Source organism: Blennius ocellaris (assembly GCF_963422515.1).
Source record: "Blennius ocellaris genome assembly, chromosome: 4".
Taxonomy (NCBI): domain Eukaryota; kingdom Metazoa; phylum Chordata; class Actinopteri; order Blenniiformes; family Blenniidae; genus Blennius; species Blennius ocellaris.
In genome coordinates, this window is record NC_137653.1 from 13,646,572 (window position 1) to 13,665,058 (window position 18,487).

The 18,487-nt window shown below is 41.6% G+C and overlaps 1 protein-coding gene across 1 annotated transcript; it reads right to left on the bottom strand.

Annotated features, from left to right (window-relative positions):
• Positions 1–307: 307 nt before the first annotated feature.
• On the bottom strand, positions 308–14,290 carry prkcda (protein kinase C, delta a). Its single transcript, XM_080495740.1, has 18 exons — positions 14,179–14,290; positions 10,988–11,120; positions 10,482–10,681; positions 10,232–10,298; positions 9,867–10,023; positions 9,464–9,495; positions 9,194–9,279; positions 8,652–8,781; positions 8,469–8,569; positions 6,757–6,853; positions 6,483–6,613; positions 6,158–6,331; positions 5,977–6,068; positions 3,293–3,355; positions 2,616–2,754; positions 2,321–2,509; positions 1,339–1,467; positions 308–1,228 (listed from the first exon to the last, which is right to left on the bottom strand). Exons 2-18 carry the CDS (start codon positions 11,094–11,096, stop codon positions 1,073–1,075), a joined length of 2,052 nt encoding a protein of 683 aa, XP_080351866.1. The 5' UTR covers positions 11,097–11,120; positions 14,179–14,290; the 3' UTR covers positions 308–1,072.
• Between the last annotated feature and the right edge of the window lie 4,197 nt (positions 14,291–18,487).

Consider the following 18,487-nt stretch of genomic DNA (forward strand, 5'->3'; position numbering starts at 1 on the left):
ACATCATCAGTAGTGTAAAACTTACATCACTCACGACGTTCTATTCCCAGCTCATTGGTCTGATCCCAGTTCCCTGTTAGTAAAACTTAAGAAAATGCTGTTTAAATACCTTATACTCCCTAGTTTTACTTTAAGGATTAAAGTGACAATGGTAATTTAACAGAGTTCAAATTAAAGTCCAAACTGTGTGTGACCTAAAAAAAAGACTTTCGTCATCTCAACATCTTTGTAGATAACCCGATCTCAAAAAAGTACACAGTTGGGAGTTGTTGTTGTTTTTTTTTAATTCGATGAAAAATATGGAGACAGTAAAAAACAAAAGAACATCCTTAGCAACCCAATATACAACTTAACATGTTACAACAATATACACATACCTTGCCTATATACAGCATTTTAGTAACTTCCACCCCATGACTTTGGTGTTTGGTAACACCTCCAAATGGTTTGCACTCGGAGGTGCACCGTCCCACAACACCTGTCGACAATATATATCTGATCTCCACATGGCACAGTTCAGTCAAACATAGAAACCACAATGTATTCTCATTTTCTTATTCTCTCTGGGTCAAAGGTAACACTTATAATTTTTCAACGAAGTGCAACAGATTTCTTTTAAGCATTAAAGATGGACAGCCTTTTGTCAATCTGAGATTTCGCACCATTTACACAATCTGTATGTAACATCCACAGTACACTTAATTACTAATGCACTCCCCCTTTGTGGTTTTTAATGAGACGTTGGTTTGAATTTAAAAGCGAAGGGATAAAAATGGCTACAGGTGATATAGCACTGACATGAAGTGGAATGTAAGGATCTTAAACCCCCTGACCTTTATATTATTACTCATAGCGGCCTTCGCAGCCAAGACAAATCACAAGCATGCAACAAAACACAGTAACATCAATATATACAGTTCAAGGGTCTGTTTCTACTCCTATATGTCCGTACCCATAATTTGTGCATACGACATGATTACATAAATGCTGGTCCTGGATCAGGTCACTCATCTGAGTAAGTGAGCTGGCCCATAAACAGCAGAGAACTCAAGTCAGACTGTTACTGCAATCACTACTCTAAAAGGTGCTCCATCTTGGGGTTGATGAACGAAAAACCAGCAAAAGCTGACTGGTCCATGGAGTTTATGAGGTGCTTATCGCTGAAAGAGAGCTGAGGCTTCTCGCTCAGGAACTCCCGGTCAAAGTTGCTGCAGTCATTCGGTGCTTTCTGTAAAATGCATAAAGAAATCTCAGTGTAACGCCAAAAACAACCGACTCTAAGGCACGCCGCCCTCAGTTTATTGTAATCGAGGTGTAGGTGAAATGTGTGAGACATACCACTTTGGGTTTGAAGGGGGGCTCAACCTCTCTCATCTCCAGAGCCTGCCAGTTGAAGGCCTTAAAGAAAGGGTGTAGCCGGATATAGCCCACAACTCCCAGCCTGCGACTGGGGTCTCTCTCGAACAACTGTGGGGAGACAAAGACACAAAGACCTTTATGTCGAAAACACAACAGGAGAGCTGTCATTGAAACCTCAAAAAACTAAAATTGTGCAGTCGCTTTGATTTGTTGTATGAAGGCTCAAGCCCCGGTTTCTGGCTCATGACTCACTTGGATAACAATCACTGCTCATCTGTCCATATTTAACTTTAAATAAAGACAATCCTTTATAATGGACGACTGTAGAGGTACACAAATGCACTTAATAAAACTGCTGCATTTTTCTTGTGAATATCTCTGAATCAGTACATCTTTACAGAATAACTGCACATTTTGTTTGTCTACTCCAGGTGATTATTTTTGTTTTGGACAAAATCATTAGTATTGCTAATAGAGTATTACTCTTTCAAAGTGTCAGCAAATTATTATCCTTGATCAAATCCTTGCAAGTTCAAAAGGTCTGAAAACTGAGTACCTGATCTTGCTCAACCTCAAAAGTGTGTTGTTTCACATTTCTTTTTAATTTTCTCAATATAAAACATTTGGACAATTCTGTGATTGAAACTTAAACAAATCAAAGCTCATTTAAAGTGAAATATAAAGTTTATTCATCTTTCTTAAGTTGACATCAATGTCCCGGGCAGAATAATTAAAGGTGCACGTCAATAAACAAGTTTGAATAGGAATGACAATTTATTTATCTTTGCCTACAAGCAGGCCTCATCAATTAAGAATCGGGTTTACTCGTTTGAGTAAATGCTTTTGAGCTAAATGCTTAATAGCAATTTAAATCACACAGACATTTGCCAGTTGCTTCAAAAGTTAAAAAAAAAAACATCTTTGAGGCCTCTGACATCTTCATGAAGAGTAAAGTACACACCTGCTCGAGTAAGTCTTTGGCGTCCTTGTTGATCCAGCGGGGGTAATGAGGAGTTTCCATACGGATGGACTCAAACAGATCGTCCTCGTTATCGCCGTGAAATGGCGACTGACCAATCAGCATTTCAAACAACAGCACCCCAAATGACCACCAGTCAACTGAGAATGAGTATTTCTGTCCCAGTAAGATCTGAGCGGGAAATAAAGAAAACACACCCCCGCGTGTTTATTTCAGATAAACGCAGCAACACTGTTGGCCTTCAGAGTTGAAGTGTTTCCAGGAAAAAAAACTGCACCTCTGGAGCGATGTAGTCAGGAGTACCGCAGAAAGTGGTGGCCCGATTCTCTCCAAGCACGTTCTCCTTGCACATACCAAAGTCAGCAATCTTGATGTGGCCCTCATGATCCAGCATCACGTTGTCTAACTTCAGATCTCTGGAATCGAAACAAAGCAGATTGCAACTTGTGTCACACATTAATCAAACAAAAATGATGAATGTGTTTTTTTTAAAGAGCTGGGTGGCGTCGGTGTATTGATGAACTGATAATCGGTGTATATTTTTCCTTTGCCAAAACATTTACTTGAAAAACATGAGAGACACTTTTGGAAATTGAGATGACCCAAATTTACACTCTCCTTCTTAGAAAACCCAGGTTTCATTATTTATTTTAGAATATAGCTTCAGGACTGCACAGTGGAAGCTTTCTAAACAGAGTTCGCTTGCAATTGTATTACTACACGACAATGGTAACGAAACGTTCAGGAGAAAGAAAAAAAAAGTGTTGAAATGTGTGTGATTACCTAACTGTGAAGGTTTGAAGTCTCTGCAACGTCATTCCAACACAGCACTTACAAATGAACTAACATCCCTTGTCAGTTAAACTAAAAATCCAGAGATCTCAACTTTGATGTGAAGCCATCTGTATTTAACAGTTTACATACTACACATTTAGTTGTAATTCATATTTTTACCTGTAGATAATCCCTTTCGAATGTAAGAACTCAAGGCCACAGATTATCTCAGCAGAGTAGAACCTGGGAAGACAAAAAGGGAAAGAACCAGACAGACGTCAGCGCCTCATCTCGGATGGAAACCTTGCAGGTCTGCAGCGTCGATATCTCACTGTGGCGTTGGCAGCTGGACACTGGTGTCACCGCAGACTCATTTCAGTGTGGGCTTGAATTATTGATGAAGACATTTGTATGGAGTAGCAGACAGGTGAATAACACTGATAATGTGAAACCCGGGAGTTGAAAGATTAGCCTATCACTGACCCGCTGCTCTTGTCATGTGCGTCAGGAGGGAAGATTGAGTCCTGAGAGCACACAGAGACCCTGCCGCTCTGCTCTAGTTCATAGTCATTCACTGTAAATGACCGACATGACAAGGACTGAATAGGTTGGCTGGTTTTATCGACTCCGTGTCTTAACATCAATATAAAGATAGCTCCAAAAGAGCAAGTTAGAGAGTGATCCTATATATCTTACCTGCAGGTTTACACAAAAGCACAAACAATGAAAATGCACGTAGAAATAAGTCTGGATTATTTTGAGGGAAAAGGGTAAATGGAGCTCTGCTCAGTGACAAATGCAGAACTGAAGGACTGAACCGGCATCAACAGGTTCACAGGTTAGCAGAACCTGCTGGGTGCGCGGGGCTTTGTGCTGCTAAACAGGCCATGTGAAATGCTGCAGTTCAGCCACTGCCTCCGGACAAATGTTGCATAACCGCGTCCAGGAGCTGCGTCCCATTTGACCGTGGCGGCTGGTGCATCTGTACGCCCTGCCCTCACAGCCGAACTTGCAAAAATCTCAACAACTTGCACTGAGAAAATAGTTGATGTCAACCAACACTCATACGAAACAGAGATGGTGGCGACGAGCGCACCTTGCAAGTCCGATGCAACCCATGTAAAAAAAAAAAAGCTAAGTTATGCATTATAATCAGAATATGGAGGACAACTTATAACCACAGTGCAAATATACTGTACTAAGAGAGCATTTGAAAAAAAACCAAATGTTTTAAACGACAAGTCACACAAGACGTTCATAACGTGTAACATTATGAACCACAAACTGGGTAAGGCTCATTTATTTTAGTCATGTTCCACATAATATTTACCAGCGTGCTCTCATTTAGGTTAATACAGTAAAAGTTGACCTCAGTCTGAAAATGCTCACACTATCAGGTGGCAATGATTAGTTTTGAAGTATGGTACATAAAAACACTGTGAATGCTAATTAACAAAAATGATTTAATTCACTCATCTCAAGTGAATTAGTCATTAGCAGGCTAATGAGGTATGATTGGTTTGGTTAGTTAGTTATATTGAATTGACTAATTTGACTTCCTCATTGATGATTCAGAAAACAGTAAAGATGGAGGGATGAGAAGGTAAGTAGGAAAGCGACTATGTGAGTATGTACCAACAACCACTGCTAACCAATCTCTAGCTGCTAAGGTGTATGATGGCCTGCTGCAAAAAACTTGGCCACATCACTAATCCCCAAAGCCAACATGCAAACTCATAAATTAATGTATTGTGACATGATGAAATATCCCGCCCTCTCCGTCTTGCTCCCTGAGGGAAAATTATCCAGCATGAATACGGTTACTGAGCGAGGAGGATTTCAGTGGATGCCAACGAAAGATCAGGTGTCTGTGTTTGCAAAGGAGAGAATTACTCCTGTCATCTAATGGTCCACTGGTTTAACTACAGGAGACGTAACAGTAGTGTAGGATCAGTGAGTGGGCAAGGCAGAGAGAAGAGCGTTGCACAAAGCAGTGCAATGGTTGAAAAGGATTATAAGGCTCACGCATTCTGTCTATAATTTATAGCACTCCAACAAAAAAACAAAAAAAAACTTCTTTGGTTATGACAATTATATAATCACAACTTAATTTAGATTTTCATATATATGCACATGACATAAACGTTTCAGTCCTTACCCAAGAAAGATTTATATTTGGCCCAGCCCATGAGAATCATGTACAAAAGCCCACATTCTGCATGTTATTCTAAACGTCATGAGACATGATCATTACCCTTTAATTTATCTTCTTGAAGCCGAATTTGTTTGTCTCACAGGACCTGCTATGAATAGTTAGCAGGTCTATGAATGTGTGACTTTTTAAAACTTCAGCTGGCTTCAGACACGCCACCAAGCTTTGGACTTTGTAACGCTCACTTTCTTTCACCAGCTTTCCATTGTTTTGTGTGTGTGTGTGTGTTTGTGTGTTTGTGTGTTTGTGTGTGTGTGTTCTGGTTTTTTTTTTGGAGAAATTCCTGCAGTATGCTGGAAGGTGGGTGGCAGTAACTGATACCTCCTTGCTCACACGACAGTACAATGGCACTAAGAGCTGCTCGCTCCCTACAAGGCTGTCTGCTAGTGAACAGAAGGTAATAGATGCCAGCCCTGCCACGGCCCATCAGATACGAGTTGATTATGTAAACGAGAAAAAGACATGATTAGGAGAGCGACACGCCACGGGAGCAAATTTGTGCTCTTCGTTTTCTGCTTCCCTTCATTTACTGTATACTTGAGTCTCTGGGCAGCCCCACGAGCATGCAACGAGTCAATAATGATGGCAGACACTGTGTTTTGGTTGCAACTGACTATGTGTTTCATTGAGGCTGTGGCAGGATGCGACTCACGAGGCCCTGTAGAGTTCAAAGCGTCCTTTCTCTTGAATGTGAAACATCAGGTCGCCTCCATTCAAATACTCCATCACAAAGAACAGATGCTCCTGCAGACAGGTTGCCTTTTAAGTATCGAGAACACAAATCTCCCACAAATGATGTTCAGAAAGTAGGGACTAAAGTGGAGAGGGGCTACCTTGGTCTGGAAGGTGGAGTAGAGGTGTGTGAGGAAGGGGTTGTCCCAGGCTAAAGCCAAGACCCGCTTCTCTATCATAGTGCACTCCACGTCGTCGTCCATCAGCACGACATCTTTCTTCAGAGCTTTGATTGCGAAGTATTCTCCACGTCCCTTCAGCTCTGCAAGAAGAACCTGAGGAGACGAGAGACGAGGAGTAGTGAATGAATACATCTTTGATCTAATCTCTAATCAACTGCCTTACTGAAGGAATATATTTTTTCGAGTCACATTTGTGACAGTTGGTAACTGTTATTAGAAATCATACTAGGTTATTCGTGACTACCTTGCCAAAGCTGCCTTTTCCTAAGACCTTGTGGAAGATGAAGTTGTCCACGTTGACCCGTGTCAGATGAGTAATGCGAGATTGTGGTCGTGGGCTGGACCCCTCCCACAGCGTGCCATAGGGAGACACATCTGATGGACAAACAAACAAACAAAAAATAAATAAAAGCCTCCTCTGATCTCCAGTAATATTCTACAAGTGGGCCAATATAGTCAGTTCGATTGTACGAGTGTATATTAAGAGTTAATGTGCATATAGAAATGTGTTCACTCACCATTGATTTCAAGTTCAGCAAGCTTATTCACTTCATCATAGATTCCAATATCAGGCAGACTGGGCAGGTTTGGATCTGAATGACGAGTGGAGGACCTCTGGTGCAGAAGAGAAAGCAAAATAAAACATCAAAAGTGAAGAGAAAATGTCCAGGCAAGTAGTTTCCCAGGACTATTGGAGGTAAATCCAGGTAAAACACATGTCTGAATCTTCCATCTTGTCTGTTCCTAAAAACTAAAGAAGGTTTCGTCCGGAACCAGAGATCTGTAACAAGACGACCAACATAGTGGGAGTTCCACAACAAACAAGTTCTTAAACACACCGGAGTGAAAAGCTCAGGTTAACTTAAAGGTCCGGTGTCACAGTCTGTCTAAAACACAGTTCTAATTGCTAGCTTCACATTTACGTGAAAACAAATGAGATAATTATCTTCATTTGAAGTAGGTGTTTTAAATAACGCTTTTTTGGGGGGGGGTGGAAAATGTGTCATGTTAGCCTCTGAGTTCGGATTGAATTCAGTGTTTAGATATGTGTTAGAAAGAGGCCGTGGCAGAGGCTGAATTTAGGACCACAATGGGGTCAGATGAAAAACTAGAACAGGGGGCTCAGCTGGGATCACAGCTCAGGTCAACGCTGAAACTCTGCTGAAGACAGAACTAGATCAAAATCTTTACAGCTTGGAAGATCAGGACATTTTCAAAGAAATACATTTGGAAAATGTCTCCTGTCGAACTGTCAAACCAAAGCTTTAATGTAACATAAGGAATAATATCAAAACAGTTTGATCTTATTATATGGTGTAAAAAATAAAGGTTTGGCTGTGATAGACCTTTTTAATTAATTATGTCTATATATTTAAAAATCTAAAGTCATCTCTAAGTCTGAGACGTAATTACCGTGTTCAATGTTCAAATGCATGCTATCAAACTTTCTCCAGACCAAAAATGTCTGAACAGAAAACTCAACAGTATTTGGGATAAGGCATAAATAATCATTAATGAACACAGAAGTTAAGAGTTTAACCATGTCAGCAATATAAACTTCTATTAACCAGGTCATTAATGGGTTTTTGTTTATTTTTCTTTTGGTCTTAAACTCAGAAGCCTTTTCGCCGTCGAGCCGTGTGAGTTTCTCCCACTGTTTTTGTCAACAGTGTCATCTTACGACACTGCCCTGCTGACTTTGCATCGCCGTTTAATCGGAGCTCCATGTGGGTGATTGTCCACTGCACAAACAAAAAATGTGCAGATGCAGCCCGACAATGAAATTGTATTGTGAGGTGCAAAAAAACATTAAATCTGACTCGTACATTTGTGTATGAAAATGTTAGAATTTTTGTCAGAAAATGTTTGTCAAAGGTTTACGTGACTAATTTATTGAATTGATTCAATCCAGAGTGTAAAATGCAAAGAGGAGACAAAGCAGCCATGTGAATTCTTCTGTTATAAACACAGATGCTGACAAAGTGCCAGGATGCAGAGCTGTAAGAGTCTGTTGTGTTTGGTCTGCTCGAAGCGTTTTGGCATTGATGCATATCAGACTTCAATCAAACTTGTACTGGATACGTTGCTATATTGCACTCATACATCGAATGTGTCGGCAGTTTGTTTCAACCTGGCCAAACTTGACAAGTGTGAACACACCATCCTCTCGCTGATCGCTGTCATGCAGGTCTAACTTGAATCCGCTCAGACATTTTCCCAGCGCACTCACCTGACTGACTTGTGTGAGAGCTTCAGCGAGAAGTTTCTGGTTAATACCACAAAGGTTGGCTACTTTATCCTGACACTTGTGGTGAACATTCATGGTACAATCTACAAATGGAAGACAAACAAGCCTTGGTTAAGTTACACTGAGACGCCACCAAACCCCCAGTTAGCCGTCGCCGTGCTGTACCTTCACACTTGAGGCCTTGTTTGACCAAACCCCACAGCAGACTTCCGCAGTGGTCGCAGAAGGTGGGACTCATGTAGTTGTGGATCTTAAAACGATGCGGCATGTCAATTTTAAATCTCTCCTTCTGGAACTGTGTGGACCAAAAAAAAAAAAAAGACTTAGCAACAAATTAGTCGTACAATGTTGGCAGTGCATCCCTGCAAAACTGCCCCTTTTCTTATTTTGCTTTCTCACGTTCACCTCTCGAATTTTAATTTGTCAAACGTAACTAAAAGTTGCTCATTTTTGAAGTCCTTTCAATGTCCTTATTGTCTACATGAAGCACTCTTTATTCACAGAAACTGTAAACGTTTTCATTTGGTGTGGAAGTGGACTGGTATCTGCCTTCTACGAAACTCTGATGCAATAATATGATGACATGAGTACGACAGCAGATGGTAAAACGGGGAAAACCCACAAACAAACCGAGTGAAGTGCAGCGAACTGAAGACAAATGGGGAACTGTTGAGAGTACACCCTGTACAGAAATGTTTATCACGTACCACTGTATCTCGACTGTTGGCAGCAGTACCAGTACATCTGCCGATGATTTTGTCTATGCATTTCTTGTGGATGGCGGCGTTGCATTCTGAGAAAAAAGACAAAAACAAAGTTGCACGTTTGATCAAGGATCTGAATATCTTATACATGTGTGCACAACGTTATGAGAAAAAAGGTGACAATGTGGAAAGAGAACACAGAAATATATCATCCATATATTGGGCCGCTACTTCAAGTACAAATATGCATTCTATTTATAATTGTTCACTTACGTCTGCATTTATAACCTTGCTTGTTGAGTCCCCTGCGAGAGACGGAAAACACACACACAAAAAAAAAAAAACAGTCATCCATCTCAATAATTACCACTTGAAAGCAATTTTCAATAACCAACAAAACATGGCAGATGAAATTACTCTCATCAAGAAAAAGAAGATTAAGGGTTTGGCTCGCAGTCTTTCAAAACTAGTCATTATGGTGTTTCAGTCCAGTCAGGTGCAATATCTTGCACCTGTTTCATCTCTCAACAATTAGTCAAAGTGCAACGTTGAAGGTGGAGCAATGTGTAGCACTATGTGAGGAGTGAGCCATACAATCCAGGCCGAGCTTCGCTTCCTCGAACAGACAGAAATCACTTTTTTATTTTCTTTTACTCAAAATGTAGACTGGACTGACCAGACAAACTCTCGGCACACTGAGCAGAAAGTGGGCTGCCTGAAGAAGGTGGCGGTGAACTCGTGGTTCTTTATGAAGTGGATCTTGGCCTGTTTGATGGCCCCTCGTCTGCGGTTCAAAGTCGGCGCCTCTTCCTCCTTAGAAGCCTGTTTACGCTCTTCCGGGTATAGAAAAAAAAAAACAGATCAGTCATTAAACACAAGATGACAAAAGGAGATTTTTTTTATTTTATTTTTTTTCACAAATTGATCATCATGTAAATATTGGAAACAATTAATACTCAAGCTTGTCAGTGAATAAAATAAAATAAGAATAAAGTCACGTGTCTTAAAATTAAACTGAGAAGCTCAATTGTTTTTAGGCACCTGCATCCGCGCCCTCGAGAAAATACTGGACCGCCATCATCACTTTCCCAGAAGGATGAAGATCCACCTGGACATAAAACACACACACACACACACACACACACACACACACACACACACACACACACACACACACACACACACACACACACACACACACACACACACACACACACACACACATAGAGTTAAAAAAGCAGACTGTGTGTTGCTGCTGCTGCAGCGTGAGGGACCATCCTTAATGCCATACCCAGAATTCAGCATGTCCATTGGCCTTCTTGCAGCGCTCAGCGAGGACCGACACGCCCACAGTGACCTCAGCCAGCGGCTCCTCCGCCGTCTTCATCAGCAGGATCTCCAGCACGCGGCCCTCGTAGATATGTGCATCAAAGCTGGACTTCCAGGCCGGGTACATGGTGGGTTTCTGCTGAACCAGAGTTTTTCCTCTTTCTAGGTGGAACACCGAGAGGTACGTCGTCAAAAATAAAAAAGACACGGCAAATTTTGTGTGGCACAGCAAATGATTAAAAACACAACAATACTTGTGTACTTTCTAAATGTTTGATGTGACTTCATGATGCAGAGGAAGTTTAACAAGGTTCATAACCCTCATTTTAAATGTGTCTCTTGGATGGCTACTTCAGATGATTTGAATTCGTAAGATTTCTTTTTTTTTCTTCTTTTTTTTAACAAACTATATGAATATACTCGCTAACAGAGTGTTTGAATTGTGCGAGCCATCTCAGATTCTCTCACCAGTTGTTAAAGCTTCCTTCATTTTGATAGCGCAGAAGGGTGGTTCAGACAGCGGAGGAAGGACACCCAAGTCGTATGAGTTAAAGGCAATCCGCAAAAAAGGAGCCATGGCGAAGCGTACCAGGGTAATCTCCTGCCACAGATTAAAAAAAAAACACAGAGTTAACCAGGCAACATTTATTTATTCCAGCATGCTATTTACTCACAGTTAGATCCAATTGATATAATAGAACTGCAGGTTTACTTTTGAACAAATGTAAATTAATGACATAAAACAGGACTGGAAAAAAAAAAAAAGGAAAGGTAATACTTAAATTGTTTTACAAAAACAAATGGAGACACATTATTGTTTCTTTTGTCCCTCAGACATTTGCGCCTCAAACCAACAAGCAACAGAACGCCGTCAGTGAGGATGGAGCATTTTCTGGTGACCCACAGTTACAGATTTATGAGTTCCACTGCTTCAAAAGTTTGAGAGATAGATATATGTTGACAGAGTCTTTAACGGGAAGATGGTCCAGGTTTTCATTCAGACAGTCTGTGTGCAGTTTGCATGGTCTCTCTGTGCATGTGTGGGGGTTTAGGCCAACCACTCTATTTGTCCAAAGACAGGCCTGGTTCTCTCCTGGACAAAACAGACGATAACAATCAGATGGATAATTGCAATTGTTGTGCAGGACTGTGAAAACAAAACAAAGGTTTTTGAAAGACATAGTGTAATGCTTTGTGTATTTAAAAAAAATAACAATACGGTAATAGTTTCTGCAAACATTTGAAGTGTCTCTTGAATGGCTGGCAAATAAACATACTTTTCTCTCAGGAGGGACCGAGGAACTTTATAACCACACTCGGTTCGTGGCACGAGCTCCTGCAAGGCTGATTTACTCCGCATATGCAACAGAACCTTTCCTATTACAAACGACACACCACTTTTCTCAACGTGCAAGGCAAACTGTGATGTCTCTCCAGCTATGCACATCAGTCACACCCACCCTGTGTTTACATGCATATAGTATGAATGTCAGATCTCCTTCTAGGAAAAAACAACTACAGTGTCCAAATGTTCCCGGCAACATAAAGCGCGTGTGCTACTTGTTTAGATCCCCGTCGCTATACATTCTCTGAGAGGTTCCAGCTGCAATAGTGGAGGTCTTTGCTTGTACTACAAAGCCAGAGCGAGCCTCAACACGTCGCTAATCCAAATACGAGCACGCTGTGCTCCGCAGTAGGCCTCGCTGGTATTCACAATCTTAAAACCATAGCCGCCCACTCTGAGACAAGAAAAGTAAGACGGGGAAGAAAAAAAAGAAAAGAAAAGAAAAAAGAAATCCACTAAGCATGAGAGGGGGAGCGTGACGAGCGAGTGTTCATACAGTCACTGTTCACTGCTGCTGCTGCAATGTCAGGGTTTTTTAAGGTGATCAATAGCAAGCATACCATGTGATTTGAGGCCGGTCGTGATTGATCACCGAGCAAACTGTTTATGTGCAGTTTCGATTTGCTCCATGTGTTAAAATCGCTGGTTACGTTCCCGTGCATCAGTACACTCGGTGTACGACACTGTAACTTACAAGTGGCCAGACTTCCTATTCTGCATCACTGCACTTCCTGCCCGAATTACTGAATGACACCAAAAAAAAGAGTGTTTGTTGGCACAAACGGCACACTTCAAATATTACTTCAGCATTACGGATACTCAGTAATTATATCATGAATATCTGTATGAATTCATGATTATATTTAAATGAGAAAACTTCCATTTGTAAAAAAAAAAAAAAAAAACTATGAGGTGGAGTAGAAAAATACTGTTTGAGTTAGGGTGTTCAGATACAATGCAATAAAACGATCTACGATCTGTTTTAAAGAGGCTCACGATTCGTACACATCAAGTTCACACAGCCGCTATGCTGTAACCTAAAGGTTTTCTTTTTTTTTTAGAGTTAACAGGTCCTGACAGGCACCTCTGACACATACATTGAAAAAGCTTTTGAATCATTTCCCATTGTAAAAAAAACAACAACAAGAGACACGTTCACAAGGGCTCCAACAGACATTTCGAGCTCCACTATACATGAGCTGTCAGAAGCACCGACCAGAGAATCAGCCATTGCACCTGATTTTCTATCTGCAGTCACTCCTCCTTCGAAGGATGTGGTCGACTGTCAGTTGGCTGGTCGCAGATGTCATCACTTCTGACTCAGATGGGACATTACAGCCATACTGCCTTTCTGACAAATCAATGTAAATCAATGCACCCCCCACCCATGTAATCCAATGTATTCCCATGCATACATGTACTCATGTGTCCTCACTACTCACACCTGAGACCCAGAAGAGTCCAACACTTGATCGAAGTAATGCTCAGTATCCATCATCAGCCAGTCCTGACATTGAACCTGTCAACATACGTTTGGCTTTTTCCACGGAAACAGCAGCAGCATCAACACCGGGAAGTCACTGGTTATGTGGCTTGTACAAGGAAGAAAAAGACGACTACAATCGATTCCAAAGAACTCATGTGCATCGGTGCAACGCCCACCACCTTCTGACATGTATTGTTGAATATTGGTCAAATTGTAAGTAACAAATCAGCTATGTCAGCTTACAAACAGAATTAATCACAAACCCTGCCGATTGAGCAAAACATTTGCTGATGGTTTCAGGCTAAACAAACTTCTCGTCTTGAGGCGTTGACTCGATGAGGTTAAAGACGATTATTAAAGTGAAATAAAGAAAATGCATTTCGTGATAACAAAGTCATGAAGCAGCAACAATGTGAGGAATCAGTGGCCCAGTCTGAGTGGAATAAATATGCAGGAAGACTGTACATGTCAGCGATGTTTATCTTCTGCCAGTAAAAAAAAAAAAACAAAACCGGGACGAGTTAAAAATACATAAACACAGTTCTCCAGCCTGCCTGTGGATGCGGACTGGTTTCAATCGGAGCACGGAGCGGCAGCTTCCTTCAGAAAAGATGTGGGGAAACGTCTTACTATGTGCGGCTTCTGTGAGGAAATACCGAAGTTTAGCGCCAAGAGTCACGAATAAAAGCGACAACGTTACAGTTTGTTTCTCCGCGGGTGAACAGAAGGAGCCTTCAGCAACTTTCTCTACACTCCGAACGTAAAAGAAAAGTAACAGAAAGTGTGTGAAAAAGGCTGGTGTGTAAACGGTAATAATGGCAGCCTCACCTCGTCCTGCAAACACGGAGCTTGGCCTCTTTTTTTTTCCACTCAAGAGACGAAACTGGCTTCTTTTTTTCCCCCCTCCTTGGTTTTTTTTTTCTCACTCTGTGACTCGTTCGATTGAGGAAGTATGTTAAGCTCCGCTGTGCGTCGCGAGACGAGCGAGGCGAGCTCTGACGTCTACCTGCTGCAACGAGCGCGCGCCTCCACACGCGTGCGCCCGCGCGGTTGCGGCGAATGCCCACCCGCGTGCCCTAATTGGAATAGAGGTCACTTCAGTTATTATAATAGCCACGTTTTCCACATGAGTTGAACTGTCCATTTTTTTCCATTTTGCACACACACACACACACACACACACACACACACACACACACACACACACACACACACACACACACACACACACACACACACACACACACACACACACACACACACACACACAGTTTTGTGGGGGCGTCACCCAGAAGTAACATTTTGAATATTTTCCCTCTTTACTTTCTCTCTAGGTTTATTCACTATTTTAGTTCTCCTTCGTGGTGCCTTCACCTCACGTCCATCTTCTATACTGCTTTATCTGACTTATAGTACTAAAATCTTATCTCGGGTACACCATGAACGAGTCATCTATCCATCTCAGTACAAACAGAGAGAATGGATATTTATAGTAATGCTTTTCCATTCAGGACTGTCAGGGGCACCTCACAATACAAGTATGATGGGATGGTGAAAAGTAGGATCTTGAAATAGATAATTAGTATGATGGAGGGTTAGCTGTAGAAGAACAGTATTCAAACATACATTTGCACTTGTGTAAGGAAACTGCTGCACCCTGGAACCCCCCCCCCCCCCCCCCCCCCCCAACAAGGAAACAGGGATTTCGAGCTGTGTGTGGTAAAAGCAAATATCGGTCGTCAGTATTTAATTACTTAACACAGCTTGTACCTGCTCTCAATAAAACGTGATGTATGCCAGTGAGAACTCCAAAGGGATGTTGGACTTTGCAAATGATTGTTTATGAACAAATCACTTGAATCTACAAAGGATGTGAAAAAAAACAAACCTGAAAAACTTTATTTCTGGTTCATTACTCAACAAGTTCAGAATACCAATACCTCCCCTCAGCACCTGTACTTGTTTCTTTTTTTCCTGTTTGCTGCCAAAACTTTGACGTGAAGTTTGAGCAACAATGCACTGTTATAGCATTAGTTAAATGTATTGAAGATTTTGTGTAACATAGTATTAGTTTGCAATTAATAACTGTAACTTTATTACTGATTACAAGCTGCTATGCATCACTACATCATAGATACATGTAATGTATCTGTAATGATTACAGTAATGTAATTGCAAGCACTTTATGGTATTTCCCATTTCTGTGTGATGGTGTGGGTCCATCACTAATGGCCTATGAATCGCTTCAGTCGGACCAAGAAGAAAAAAAACAAAAAACTTGCCCAGCACTAAGCAGGCACTGATAACTCCACATCAAGATCTGCAGTGCTGGTGAGTTGGCCCTGGGTCAGTTGTGGGGGAAGAGGTTTTTTTTTTTTTTTTTTTTTGAAGCATTTCTGTCAGGGGGTGGGGTCACGTGGCTGGTATGGTAGGCTGCGGGGGTAGATTTGAGGATGGAGCAAGGTTGTTGGGTTTTGTTTTGTTTGGTTTTTTTTGCTCTGGTGAGGAGGTGGCAGGTACATCTTCTGCAGCCAAAGAAATAGTTCCTTGTTATGAAGCACAGCCACTCCAAATTGTGTATGTCTGTTTGCCTCATGCCTGCACTCAACACACACACACACACACACACACACACACACACACACACATCTAAATACATACGTGAACAAATGAGCAAGGGAAAAATAAGATTTTCTCTGCCAAGTCAGCTATTCTCATCTGATTCCACCCAAGTCATTTGTGCTGAAATGAATAACGCTGTAAATCGGGATCGCAGCAAAGAAATTCCATCATGATGAGTCACAATTCAGTGTGCAGGTCCAGTGTCCAGATCTGAAATTGTTTGTACTGACGGAGGTTCATGTGAGACGAAACCTGACAGGAACAGTTTGACAGTGCACAGGTGTGTCAGTGCTGCCGGGTTTCCTCCGAGAGTTTACATAACAGACAGAGTCTGACTCACTACAGAGACACAGGACGTCGACACAGCAGAGACAAGGTGTGTTTGCACTAAAGGCTTCACTCCTCACTGACTCTTCTGACTCCGAAAGGCACTCCTTCAAAGCTCAAGGAATCCCCTGTTCTTTTCCTCTCTCTCTGAACACAGACACACGGTCATGATCCTCCTGTGGGAAGCACACACCGGGGAACAGGCAGGGGGTGAATACAGTATGAACAGAGCCTGAGCAGAGAGAGTAAGACTCTTTTTTTTTTTTTTTTCGATTGAACTTACCAACAAAGCCTTGATGCACCCATAACATTCTATTCATGTTTCTGGCAACAATGCTGCAATAACACACACTGGCCATTAACTGTTCTCATATTAAATTATAATATACTCAAATGAAAGTCCTTCCTCAAGAAGCATGGCCTCTTAAAAGAAGAGAGGAAACATTTCCTGGATGTCATTCCGTTCTCGTCAGAGCCCGCTGACAACTTTATAGCTGAACCAGTTGTGTCATTATTTAACGAGAGCAGATAGAACTGATAACAACAACTGCTCGTCATTCTAATGGGTGTCATGCACTCTGCGCTTTCCTGAAGTAGAGTACCTGCTTCATGATGTTAAAGCAGGTTATTTGTTGCTGGAGTCTATTGAATAAAAAAAAAAAAAAAACAATAAAATGTCAGAAGTACAAAATAATTAGATACTCATTGAATTGTATGGATATTGGAAGGCATACATTCGTTTGTCTGCTCTGAATAGTTGGAAAGTTCCTTTCAAGTTTCTGCTCTATTGATGAGAATCTCACAGGCAGTGAGCTTTAGGATCTGGAACAATGTTTGCGTTTTTCCCGCAGTAGAGATGAATCCAATGTGAGAATACACTATGATTATGTTTAGAGAACATATGATTCCTGGGATTCTTTGAAATGCATGTGGGCATCACCATGTCACATTCAGCTCTGCCGAAGAAGCTCATTAAACACATGTAAAGAGAAACATTCATGCAGCTATTCCCCCAGGCAGTGGTGGGTTACAGAGAGAGATTATAGAACTGTATACATATTTTTAGCGGCTGCACAGTGGAGAAGTGGTTCGAATGTTCATGAACATCGTCACTCCGCAGAGTCTGCATGTTCTCTTTTTGCGTGCATTTACCATTTCAACTTTGATGTTTCCTCGCACAGTGCAAACACATGCTTTTGAGCCTGACAGGCAAGTGTGAATGTCCAAGGTGCAACCTGCTGTCACCCACAATGAGTTGTGATTAGCTCGAGTGTCATGTAACCCTAAGCTGGATAAAGAGGCCTATAAGATGCATGGTAATGTACTTTCACTTGTTCATACGCAGTCATATATTGTATATAATTGTATTTAATTCTAAATAGCAAATATTCAGCAACTTTCTTCTATATAAAAAAACAAAAAAAAAGACAGTGCAAGATGTCTTTGCACCAACAGTCTGGACAGGGATCCATCCGTCAGTGAGTGCTGTCAGCCCGGCTGACATGTGCTTATCCTCCTCTCTCACTCTCTGCAGAGACGTGCTGGTGACAGAATTGCCACAAGAGAAAAGGAAAAACACAATGCAGACTCCATGTTTAGGAAACGGGGATAAGAAATGTTCAGTCGCTGATGTAGAGAGTGCTGAAGGCTGTGTGTGTTTCTGTGCTTGTCCTGATGAGGGAGAGTGGGTTATTTAAAGCGTTAGGGGGGGAGGAATAGGTGTAACATTGACTTGGCAGTCTATGCTGTAAAGAGTTTGCAAAGTGGGACATACGAGCCGGTCCCGGTTTCCCTCCACCCTCTCCTCATTATTTCTCTCTCTTCCTCACCATCTTGGACATGAGTGCGGTAACACGAGGCAGGGTACAAACCCACAAATGTCACCGCAGTGTCAAATGAATGGAGCCAATTTTTTTTGTATTTTTTTTTATTGTAAATATTAGGTTATTGCATAAGAAAGCCTTTCCCGTTCCTCTGAGGATATGCTGCCCACGCAGCACTATGAAAGATAAGAAGCCATGCTCTTGCTCACGACGTCAACTCAAACACTGCTTCGCCTTCTCAAACTAAGAATGGTGGCCAGACTCTGTCAGCAGGAGTTTGTTGGTCGATGAAGCTGAGTTCACACCCCAGTACTGTGCAAGCATCAGGAGTTATAGAAGCCACAGACAAGGAAGTGTGGCGCAGA

Excerpts from the sequence above, each read along its gene's own strand:
- prkcda (XM_080495740.1), bottom strand. The coding sequence starts at position 11,096 with ATGGCTCCTTTTTTGCGGATTGCCTTTAACTCATACGACTTGGGTGTC. Across the intron at positions 6,854-8,468 it reads CTCTCACACAAGTCAGTCAG|AGGTCCTCCACTCGTCATTC; the intron begins GTGAGTGCGCTG and ends CTTCTGCACCAG. Across the intron at positions 6,614-6,756 it reads TGCTGAACTTGAAATCAATG|ATGTGTCTCCCTATGGCACG; the intron begins GTGAGTGAACAC and ends TTTGTCCATCAG.